This window comes from Protopterus annectens, chromosome 6.part0 (assembly GCF_019279795.1).
Source record: "Protopterus annectens isolate FY-2018-M chromosome 6.part0, PAN1.0, whole genome shotgun sequence".
Lineage (NCBI taxonomy): Eukaryota > Metazoa > Chordata > Ceratodontiformes > Protopteridae > Protopterus > Protopterus annectens.
In genome coordinates this window covers 859,144,484-859,156,673 of record NC_056737.1, presented here as the reverse complement: position 1 = coordinate 859,156,673, position 12,190 = coordinate 859,144,484, and the positions used below count along the sequence as shown (strand labels likewise).

Sequence of the window (12,190 nt, the reverse complement as noted above, 5' to 3'; positions counted from 1 at the left end):
AAAAGACATTCTCTTACATCATCTGGCTTTTGTGAAGCATCTACTAAATTGTCTGGGGTACACAGTAAACGAAAAGAAGTCAAAACTAGTACCCTCACAAAAAATGACATTCCTGGGTGCCAGCTTGGACACAACGGCCCAGAAGGCTTATCTTACATCAGAGAAGCAACTACAACTGACTCAATATTTCAAGACAGTGGCAACAAAGACCCAATTAACTGCAAGAAAAATTCTGCAGGCTTTGGGCTTCATGGCATTTTGCATTCTGATAATACCATTTGCAAAACTGCATATGAGGAAATTACAGTGGTACCTAAAAAGTGTATGGTCTCAACACAGCCACAGCTTGGACACAGTGATATCTCTCATTCCCTGCCTTCAACAGGAATTTCTATGGTGGGCACAGGCATGTCACCTCAACAAGGGTCAGCCTTTCACCTTGCCCCCAACCAGGCAAACTATTACAACAGATGCTTCAGACTATGCCTGGGGGGGCACACATGGCCTATGGACATTCAAGGCCTATGGACTGCAGAACAAAGAAAACTGCACATAAATCAAAAAGAGGTGCTAGCTGTACAGAAAGCTCTGACAGCCTTTAAGGATCTACTACATCCAGGACAACTTGCAATAAAGACGGACAACACCACAGTAATGTGGTACATAAACAAACAAGGGGGCACACATTCCTACCCTCTTTGCAGGCAAGCAATAATCTTATGGAACACAGCTCTGGCCTACCAAGTCCAGTTACAAGCTCAATTCCTGCCAGGACAGAAAAACACATTGGCAGACGACCTAAGCAGAAACATCAAAGATCCCCACGAGTGGAAACTAGACCCACAAATATTTACAATGATAACTCAAAAATGGGGCCTACCAAATATAGATCTGTTTGCCAGTCCTCAAAACTACCAACTGACAAAATTTTGTACAAGGACATTCCACCATCAAGCTTGGAAAGTGGACGCTCTCTCCTTCAGTTGGAAAAACAGCATATGCCTTTCCTCCATTACCTCTTCTCACAAAGGTTCTTTTGAAGGTCAAAAAGGAGAAACCTTGACTGATTCTCATAGCCCCAGACTGGCCACGCCAGCACTGGTACCCACTATTGAAGAATATGGCTCATAGCCCACCATGGATATTGCCTCAAATACCTCATTTGCTCACGCAACAAAACAGATTCTACACAGCCAGCTAAAAACCTTAAACCTGGCTGCATGGCAAATCTTTTAAACATCCAACCAGCCCCTCTTTCACAAGCAGTTCTGGATGTTATTCTGGAAGCCAGGAGGCCAAGCACCAGGAAGGCTTACTCGGACAAATGGAAAAGGTTTTCTGCCTGGAACCAAGCTAAAGGCCAAGACACAACTCAGCCTTATATGCCTCACATTCTGCAGTATTTAGCTGAGATGTTGCACAAAGGACTTTCCTTCTCCTCAATTAAAATCAATGCTTCAGCTATTTCAGCTCACTACGACACGAATCCACCTTTATTTTCACATCCTCTTCTAAAGCAGTTCCTCAGAGAGGCAAAAAACATTAGACCACCTAGAAGAGCTCCTACACCAACATGGGACCTCAACTTTGTTCTGGAAAAACTAACGTTACCTCCCTTTGAACCAGCTTTCTCTGCAGACCTTCAGTTCCTGTCTTGGAAGACTGCCCTCTCCTGGCAATAACTTCTGCTAGGAGAGTCTCAGAATTACAGGCACTAATGGCAGTGGAACCTTTCCTCATTTTTCATCAAGACAGAGTTTCTCTACGAACTAATCCTTCCTTCATGCCTAAGGTGGTTTCCAGTGTAGCTTTAAATCAAACCATCCATCTACCCACTTTCTTTCCCTATCCACAGAATAAAGGTGAGAGACTCTTGCATTCCTTGGACATTCACAGGCAGCTTTGTTACTACTTGGACAAAACTAAGGCTTTCAGAAAAACTGACCAGCTCTTTGTATCCTATGCTACAGCTTCTCAAGGGAGGGCTATATCCAAACAAACCATTTCTAAATGGATAGGCCATTGCATACGGTTCTGTTATACCAATCATGGGAAACCAGTTCCTCCTACCATTAGATCCCACTCTACCAGGGCAACAGCTACCTCTACAGCCTTTCTCAGGGGGGTTCCTACCAAGGAAATTGTAAAAGCTGCAACTTGGAGTTCTGTACACACCTTCACCAAACACTATCACTTACCTCTTTATTCTAGGTCCAGGGTGGGCTTCGCCACTGCAGTTCTGCAGGGCCTCATTGCCTCCACTAACCCTCTATGATAACTCCACCCTACCTTAGCTTTGGGACTCAACCCAAGTGTGATGACTGCAGCAGGGGTAACACGATGAACATAGTACAGTTTTGTACCTACCATAAATGTAGATGTTCGAGTGTTCACCCTGCTGCAGTCCAGGTTACCCTCCCTCCAACCCCTCTGATCTTCTGGCTAAATCTCTGCTATGCCTTACTGATGTATTTGCTTATAGCTGAAGAGATTTTGTGTTTGTACAGTGTTCACACCATTTGGTACTAATTTTGATCACCTTTTTGGGGGCACCTGACATCTGAGGCAAGAAAAACTGAAGAAAATGGCGTCGGTTGCAGTATATGTACCCCTGGCGCACTGACGTCAGGGATGAGGCGACAGCAACCGACGTCGGGCCAAGACTTTAGAAATCCGGCCGACTGCGGGACCGCCTGACGACAGGATAACTCAAGTGTGATGACTGCAGCAGGGTGAACACTCGAACATCTACATTTATGGTAGGTACAAAACTGTACTTTATAAATACTGTCCATATAAAAATATATATAAATATTTTAAATATATTCAGTTATATAAAAAAAAAATTATAAATGTTTTAAATATATACAGTTGTATATAATATACATAAATATAAATATATATATATATATAAATATATATAAAAATATATATATAAAAGTGTAAAAAATATATAAAATATATAAATATTAAAATTGTAGAGAAGTGTATAAAATAAATGAATAGGTATACAATACTAGTGTTGTATACCTTTGTAAGTTGTAAGTTATGTCAATATATGAAAGAAGTTAAGAATTTTGTAGTTCATAGGTAGGGTAGTACTAGGCTATCTGCCTGAGGGCATTTATAAGCCTAGCCAGAGTGTATCGGCTTTCGCTGCCCCATTCATTAATTAACTGATCCTCTGTCAAGCAGAGCCAGTGAAGTGATCCCATCGGTGTATTTTCTGATGTTCTTTAGTTTCACCGTTGCAGTCATCACGTTTGGGTTATCTGCTTGCAATAGAGTCGGCCTGATTAACAAAGTCTTGGGTCCTGCGTCAGTTGCTATCCTTTCTTCCGTGACGTCAGGGGTATAAAACATGCAGCCAACGCCATTACATCATCTTGCCGTGCGGTGCCCGAAGCAGAAGCAGTTCACAAGTGCCGGTCGGCCAACTCCTGAATTTTTCGTTTTCGAGTTTCAGAACCGAAGTCTTCAACTAAAAGCTAAGTACCCCGTTGGGGAAACCTTTTCTTGCTCTAAACCGATGTCGGTAAAAGTAAATAATTGCATTGCTTGTGGAAAGCAAATACCTCATAAAGATTTTCATTCGTACTATTTTTCCTTGCCTAGGCCCTGACCACGACGTACCTCACTGTCAGTTTTGTGCCTTATTTAAACCACGAAATATCCGTCGTCGGTATATTTACGCTTCTAAATATTTTGGTGCTCGGTTCAATTATCCCGAAATGTCTCCGGTAAGCCATCCGACTACCGACATTCCGAAAAAAAAAAGATAGAGACAGAGGCAGGCCGCCGAGGTCCAAAGCTGCTGACAACGCTTCTCCTAAGCCAGTCTCTGGTACTCAGTGAGGCGCTTTCGCAGCCCCTGATGCCCGCTACTTCAGATTCGCAGGCCTCTACTGAGACCCATTCGGAGTCCAGTATGCCACGAGATGCTTCAACTGTGGAACCTGCGGATGTCTCTACCTTGGATGGGTCCGGAGCCGCTGTGCAGGCACCGACTTCTGAGGGAGTATTCAGGCCTACTGACTTGCGTATTAAACCAACGCCGTCTTCTTCTTCAAGGCCTAAAACTCGAACTATGCCTAGAAAACTGACGCCCAGACCACATGGCCAGGCCTCTATGCCTAAAAAACAAATGATAAGAATGGCTGAAGACCTTATTACTTTAATCAGGGGAAGTCAATCTTCACCCTCTAAGAGACCTAGGACTGAGTTTGTTTATGATATTTCTGACGAGGATTCTGAATTTTCTGTTTCCTCTGATGACCAGGATTTACCCTCATCTGCCTATGAGGATTCTGATGCTGAAGACTCGATTCCCTCTGCATCCCCCACAGAGGATTTTTCTTTTGGTGAAACCTTGCATACCCTCAGGGAGCAAGGAACATATTGTCCCAGGCTGACAGACGCTGGATCCCCTTTGAATGACACCAGAAGCTTAGTCATTTGTTGAAATTGATCATTTTTTTCTTTATACTGAGGTATCATTCTTGGTGAGAGCAGGATGCTAGTCAGGGTCATACCAGCCTGAGCTACTTGATCAGAGAGCTCTTCCATGTCTCTTTTCATGTAGTCCAGGGAGGTACGTCTCAGGTCATTCACACCAACATGAACAATGACAGAGTCATATTTGTACTTGTTCTGGAGTGACCTGAGTGCTTGTGTTATGTGGCGGATTCTGGCTCCTGACAGGCAGCTAACAGTAACCTTCAGCTTGTCCAGCCTAGTGAGTGGGACGCCAGTGTGCCTGACTATAGAGTCACCTATTACTAGTGTGTTAGGTATGTTATTTCACCTTAAGGGCTGTGATTGTGCGGCACACTGATTTTGTGTTTTATGTGTTGTCTGGTTTGTGATGGGAGATGCAGGTTGTTTGGGTGTCTGCTTTGGAGGTCTCTAATGCTTTTGCAGGTTTTTATTTAGAGCCTCCGAGTATGATTTTGTGTATTTATGTGTATTTTTTGCCAGTGCTGGTTTAGTAGGTCTGTGTATGGCTGGAGGTGTGGTGCAAGTGTTAACTTTCTCCTCTTGACTGTCTGTTCCAGTCTTGGGTGGAGACAGCATAGCCTCCAGTTTGGCTGTATAATTGCATCTCTCGCATATGTTAGTGTTTTGTGGTAGGAGGAGAGGGTTGTCTATGCACATGAGGCAGTTGCAACATTGCCTCAGAATACCCAGATTCACCAGCTGGACTGGAGAGTACACCTGAAATTGCCCTTTGGTCATGCCTGAATAGTAAGGTGAGCTGCTTAGTCGCTTGGTTGGTGAGGGGTGAATAAAGAGCCTTGCCCTGCTGGGCAATCAAGGGTCAGGGTATGTTAATGCTTCCTATTAGGTCTGAGCAAGTGCTGGGGCTGTAGGATGCTGTTGGAGTGCTTAGGTTGAGAGTTAGACTAGTTTCAAGGGAAAAACTGAAGAGGAGACTTAGTGGAGCCAGGAATAATTTAACCCTAGCTAACCGGCGCTGCCTGGCACACAAAACTGCAGTTTTTATAGCAGGGAAATGAAAGAGATAGAAATTAGCCCAAAATGGCCAATAAACTACTAACTTCTGGGTTGGAACCACTCCTCTAGGGACAGATAGGCTGCTCAAATCTCCCCCTCTCTCACAGGTGAACAAAGAAACTTCCTTCTGTCCAAGTAAGGTATGGGCAACTCAGAAACTTGTAACACGGCCCTGAATTCAGCACTAGCCTGAAAACTGGACTGTACTAGCTTAGAAAAGTGGGGAACAAGGATTTATTTTTGGGGTTTTTTTTTTTTTTTTTGGTTTTTTGAAAAGATTAGGCAAGAACAGTAAAAAATACACTTAAAACTGCTTTGAATGACTACAAACCATCAGAAAAGGCTATCGCATTAGTATGTAGCCTACAACAGTTAAACAAATTATTTAAGCAAAAAATTACTTTTTAAAAGTACAGGCAATCAAATAAGTACAATATGTGAAAAAAGCAAGCTTTTAAATCACAATAAACACTGAAAAGTCTGCGTTTAGGCCGAAAACAGTTGAGAACAGCAAGAAAGTACAGAAAACTGATACTTAATCACTCCAAAGTATCTCTTCTAAGCTAGAAGGTTTGTATCAGTTTAAGACTTTTTAGTGCTTCCCAGTAGGTTAGTTACAGGAAAGATGGGAAACAAGCGCAGATGTAGTCTTTTAAACCAGAAAGTTGAAAGAGATGGACAGACTGTCCAAATGGTCAATGAACTACAATTTCTGGGCCAAGAACCACTCCCCTTGTGGTAGACAGGCTACCTAGTGCTTACCACTCCTAGTGATAAGCTAGAAGGCTTTCCTCTAACACAGAAAGGCTTGCGGGGCTCAGAAGCTTACCAACAGTTCTGGATACAGCAACTCTGTATCTGGACTAGGCTAGTTACAGGAAAGGTGGGAAACAAGCGCAAGTGCGGTTTTTAAAGCAGAAATTTGAAAGAGATGGGAAAAAACTGCCCAAACGGACAATATATACAATTTCTGAGCCAGGAACCAGTCCTCTTGTGGTAGATAGGCTACCTAATGCTTACCACTCCCACTGATAAGCTAGAAGGCTTCCCTCCAACACAAAAAGGCTTGGGGGGCTCAGAAGCTTACAAAGAGTCCTGGATACAGCAAATCTGTACCTGGACTAGACTAGTTACAGGAAAGGCAGGGGACAAGTGCCAATGCAGGCTTTTAAGCCAGCAAGTTGAAAGAGATGGAAAACTGCCCAAACGGCCAATAAACTACAATTTCTGGGCCAAAACTCACTCTTCCCGTGGAGGATAGGCTACCTAGTCCTTACCACTCCCACTGATGAGCTAGAAGGCTTTGCTCCAACACAGAAAGGCATGGGGGGGACTCAGAAGGTTACTAACAGTCTTGGATACAGCAACTCTGTAACCAGACTAGGCTAGTTATAGGAAAAGCGGGAAACAGGCGCAAGTGCAGCTTTCAAACCAGAAAGTTGAAAGAGATGGAAAAAAACTGCTCAAACAGCCAATAGCTACAATTTCTGGGCCAGGGACTACTCCTCTTGTGGTAGATAGGCCACCTAATGCTTACCACTCACACTGATAAGCTAGAAGGCTTGCGGGGCTCAGAAGCTTACAAAGAGTCCTGGATACAGCAAATCTGTACCTGGACTAGACTAGTAACAGGAAAGGCAGGAAACCAGCACAAACACAGGCTTTTAAATCAGAAGGTTGAAAGAGATGGAAAAGCTTCCCAAACGGTCAATAAACTATAATTTCTGGGCCAGAAACCACTCCTCCTGTGGTAGATAGCTTACCTAGTGCTTACCACTCCCACTGATAAGCTAGAAGGCTTCTCTCCAACACAGAAGGGCTTGGGGGGTTTAGAAGCTTACAAACAGTCCTGGATACAGCAAGTCTGTACCTGGACTAGGAAAGGCAGGAACCAAAAGCAAACGTGGGCTTTTAAACCAGAAAGTAGAAAGAGATGGAAAAACTGCCCAAACGGCCAATTAACTCCAATTTCTGGGACAAAATCCACACTGCCCATGGTAGATAGGCTACCTAGTGCTTCCCACTCCCACTGATGAGCTAGAAGGCTTCCCTCCAACACAGAAAGGCTTGGGGGGGGGGCTCAGAAGCTTACCAACAGTCCTGGATATACAGCAAGTCTGTATCTGGACTACACTAGTTACAGGAAAGGCAGGAAACAAGCTTAGAATTTTGTAGCAATATTACGGCAAATACAGTTTAAATAAATGTATTTAAATTAAATGACTAAAAAACAAGTGCAGAAGGCAGTAAATTAGAAGGCTACTAACAAACAGCAATAAGTGCAGAGTACGAGCGACTGAACAGATAACAGCTCGCAGAAGAGCAACTAAGACAGTTAAGAGCAGCTGAATAAAATATCTATATATTTTATTTATTTATTTTAAATTTTTTTGTTTGTTTTTTTGTTTTGTTTTGTTTTTTTGAGGGAGGGAACAGAGCAGGATTAAGAGGCTACAGGGGTTGTCCTTCCAAAATGCTCTCTTTGTACACAGTAGGAGTGCCTGAAATCAGAATATGATCTCGCTGCACTCCGTTTAGGGTTGCCACCTTTTCAAATGGCCAAAGTGGGACATTTTTGGTACAAACATCAGATTTTACAGGCCGACACATACCCACGGTCAGTACAAAGGTTAGAACTTAACTTTTTTGCCTAAATAAAAGCTTATTATTGTAGCATTTTAGTTGCTTATTCTGTTTCTTATAACATTTAGGTGTTTTAGATACAGAATAACTTGTTTATGCAACTATTACATAAAATATAGGAAATAATTTTGTCCTAAAATCTCAGGACATTTGCCATTTTTATAATTTTTTGTCAGGACACAACTGCCCAAAGAGGGACTGTCCCTCGCAAAGTGGGACAGGTGGTAACCCTAACTCAGTTGAGTGAGCAAATGAGATGGGCCCAGGAGTAGTATCCAAATACAAATTTACAAGACAAGCGGGCAATTTCAAAGCCACCAACATTAACACCAAAACAAGAACAGGGACAGTGGGTGGGGAACTAACTGTAGAGACACAGCCACAACTTCAGTTGAGTTAATATTCAGTGAGAAACACAAATAAGTAAATTAACTGCAGTACTATATGCAAAAGAGCAGATGAAAGTGTACTTAAATTCACTTATACATCCAGTTGATTTCAGGTAGATCTTAGCTGGCCAAAGCTCAGATATTAAGCAGAAATAACCCAACATGTACCACTTGTATAAGGCAGGACATAATATCAGTGATGAGGTGAAACTACCCCCCACTGCTATCAATGGCTACACAGAAATTCTGACAAGTACTCTGTAGAGACACAGCCACAACTTCAGTTGAGTTAATATTCAGTGAGAAACACAAATAAATAAATTAAATGCAGTACTATATGAAAAAGAGCATATAAAAGTGTACTTAAATTCTCTTGTATGTCCAGTTTATTTCAGGTAGATCGTAGCTGGCCAAAGCTCAGATATTAGTGACAGGAAGAAGCTTTGAAATTAGAGTGAATAATTTATATAATTGCAGGTCAAAATATGTGGTATACGTGGCTCTGTGTGAATTATGTCCAGCATTTTATATAAGGCATGCTTCACATTTGTAAAAATTGATGAAGTCAATGGTTTTGCTCATATGTTTGATGCAGAAGATGAACTGAATTGGAGAGAATATTTCTGGCAAATCAGGCTGAACGCATGTGTATACCCTGGTTTAAATAGGGAAAACTTTAAAGTCATTCTTAGAAGGAAAGGGTTAAGGCATTAAGTGCTTTGGGTCACATGTTATTAAGTATTTAAATAATTTTGTTCATTATACAACGTGGTCTGAAGAAGTTCCATGAAGGGAATGAAAGCCCTTACCAGTTGGAGTTTTATGTAATAAAGTCATTTTGTGTTTTTAGCTGTTAGTTTTTTATTATTTTGCCTTTTTATGGCTATTTTCATTTGTTTGTTTGGTAGTTTCGTGAGGTATAATTTTAATGTTTGTTTGCCGTTTCAGTGAGGAGGATATGGAGGAATCGAATGGAAATACTCACACAGATTTGGAGTTGGAGGCAAGCAAAAAACCCAGAAGTGAAGCAGAGGTATGCTGGCATAAGTATAAGAGCAGTACTTGTAACTTTAGAGTTTTTGTTTCACTTTGTTAGCCTGTATTGGAATTTTATGGCTTACAGTCCTTTGCTCTGTATCACCTTTGCTCAAGCACAGTAGCTTGAGATGACAGTCGTTCATTGTTGTGCTGCATGTTGCACATAAGAACAATGACTTACTGAACAAAGTGTAGTATAGTTTGCATGCTGCGATCTGGCAGCCTTTCAGAGAAAGAGGGATAAATAGGTTTTTAATCACCTGTCATTTATTCCTTTTATCCAGGGTGTAAAAACCTTGGAGAGTGAATAGTAAAGTAAGAAGTATATGTTCAGAAAATGCTTTTATTACTGTTAGTTATTTCATTTGCTTATAACTGGACAAACTCAAACACATGCTGTGTGTGTGTGTGTGTGTGTGTGTGTGTGTGTGTGAGTGTGTGTGAGTGAGCTGTCATTTACATGCAGTTGTTGATGACCTGTTGTGATACAACTTAAGTAAGACATAGTTTTGCAGTACTTATCCATAAAACATGCTTGACTGATATGAGCAAGTAGTTCTTTAGTGGTACAGCTGTTATAAGGAAGGTTTGCATAATTATTAAGTAACAAAAAACTTAACACTTTGAATATTTAGAGTATGATTTACATTATCCTTTGTATAGTTCAGTCTTTGTAGCTGATGAGTAGTAATTTTGCCTGTTCATTGGAAAGGTAATGAATGTAACTTCCACCAGTAGGTTTTACCACTTTATGCGAGACAGAACACACTGTCCCATTCCGGAGAAGTTCATTGTTAGTAACTGATGTATTCCTAGAATCCCTTGAATAATAAGTTTATTTTGAATGGTCACATAACAAAATAAAGGATGGTAGTGCTGTTGTAACTTGAATAATTTTGTACAACTGAAAAGGAGTATGTCAGCTCAGTGCAACTTCTCATCAGTACATTGTTTCTATATTCATTGGTACCTTTTTGTCACAACAACCAGGATTCATTTGCCACTTTTTATTTTTCCATCTTGTAGAAAATGCCTGTTTACAAGTAGGTTAATTACTCACTTGTTGACAAAGCTGGCTGCCCTGTAAACAAATACAGCACCAATTTTACATTTTCTAAAACGGTTGTGCAAAACATATTACCCTGGAACTGTGATGCCATACTTCAAACAGATAGGCAAAAAGATTTGTAGATCCTCAGACTTGATTTTACATGCAGTCCAAGAGGAAAATAGGACACTGTGTTAGCAAAACTGGTGAGCTTTTGCAGAATTATACTTTGTACTACAGCCAAGATGGTAGTAGTGTTTCTGCAGAGTCACTGTCCAGTAAACATTTTAGAGCTGATTGCACCAGGTGAACTGTAGAGATACGTAAACAGACTGGGTAGTGCACATTCATACCCTGTGCAGAGAATTTGTGCATGTAAATTTGTGGGCACCAAACTAAGGCATTATCCTAGCATAACGTTTGGGAAATAATATCCCTGTTCACATTCTGGAAGGAGAAGTATGAACTAAGTCCAGCTCACTCCTAGAACTGAGGGCTGGTCAGAGTTTTTGGCGAGTGAAGTGTCCCAGAGAATGACTTGTTCACTGCTTTGGAGCATGCAGTCCTTTCCCTGATAAGTTTGGCATGACAGAGACAGTTAATAGTGGTTCTTTCTCACTTGACATTAAAGATTCCTCTATACCATCCCACCTTTCTCCCTGGTTTCACACGCTATTCAAAACTTCACAGAAAAAAATAACGAAGTGTATCCTAATCCATTGGTGGCCAAGCAGGATGTTGTTTCAAACTCTCTAATCCTTTTAATCCCTAGTGTTGCAGATTGTAGTTCTAGTGCAAGCCATAAAGTCCCCCTCCATTTTAGCTGATCTCCTAGATTCAAAGCAGTAATAAGGTATTCCGTTACATCAGAGAACTGAAAGGAAGAATTTTAAGTACGTTTTATCCGTAAACAGTGAAGTAATGGTCAAAATACATGAATGTGCAGATTCATTGGTGACAGAAGTTCCTGAAGTTTGAGGGTGCAGTGATCTGAAAAGAATGATTTTTTAGTCCTTTTTTACAGTACTCTTGAGCATAAAAATCTGATATGTGTATCACGTTTGAACCAGTATGGATGGCACGTTTGTGTTATAGTAAATAGAAGTATGTTATTTTCATTTCGTAGATTTTTGTGGAAATAATTATATTCCCTCTACCTCCTACTAGACAACTTCTGATAGTTACTTACAGAAATATATCCGTGTATTTCATCAGATGTCCTTCATGGATGCATCTGCAGTCATAACAACTGGGTTGTCCTGTCGCCAGGCAGCCCTTCAGTCGGCCGGATTCCAAAGTCCGGGTCCGGCTTCGGCTGATGTCGCACTTCACCCGACGTCATCTCTGTTGGCCTTGGTATAAAGCATCAGCCGGCGCCATTTTCTTCAGTCTTTCTTGCGGCGTGGCGCCGAAGCAGAAGCTGTTGCAAGTGCGGTCGGTCGGATCCAGAGATTACTTCTACCGAATACTGCCGAAGACTTCTAAAGCTAAGTACCCGTTGGGGACTCTTTCTTGCCTCAGCCGATGTCAGAAAAAGTTAATAATTGTTTAACCTGTG

General features: G+C 41.5%; 1 protein-coding gene across 3 annotated transcripts in view; it reads left to right on the top strand.

Annotated features, from left to right (window-relative positions):
- Positions 1 to 12,190, top strand: part of RCOR1 (REST corepressor 1) — a 559,543-nt gene that overhangs the window by 440,135 nt on the left and 107,218 nt on the right. For all 3 annotated transcript variants that reach the window (XM_044074531.1, XM_044074530.1, XM_044074532.1), the window contains one exon: positions 9,495 to 9,579. In XM_044074531.1, the coding sequence (XP_043930466.1) occupies positions 9,495 to 9,579 (85 nt within the window). The remainder of the gene's footprint in view (positions 1 to 9,494; positions 9,580 to 12,190) is intronic.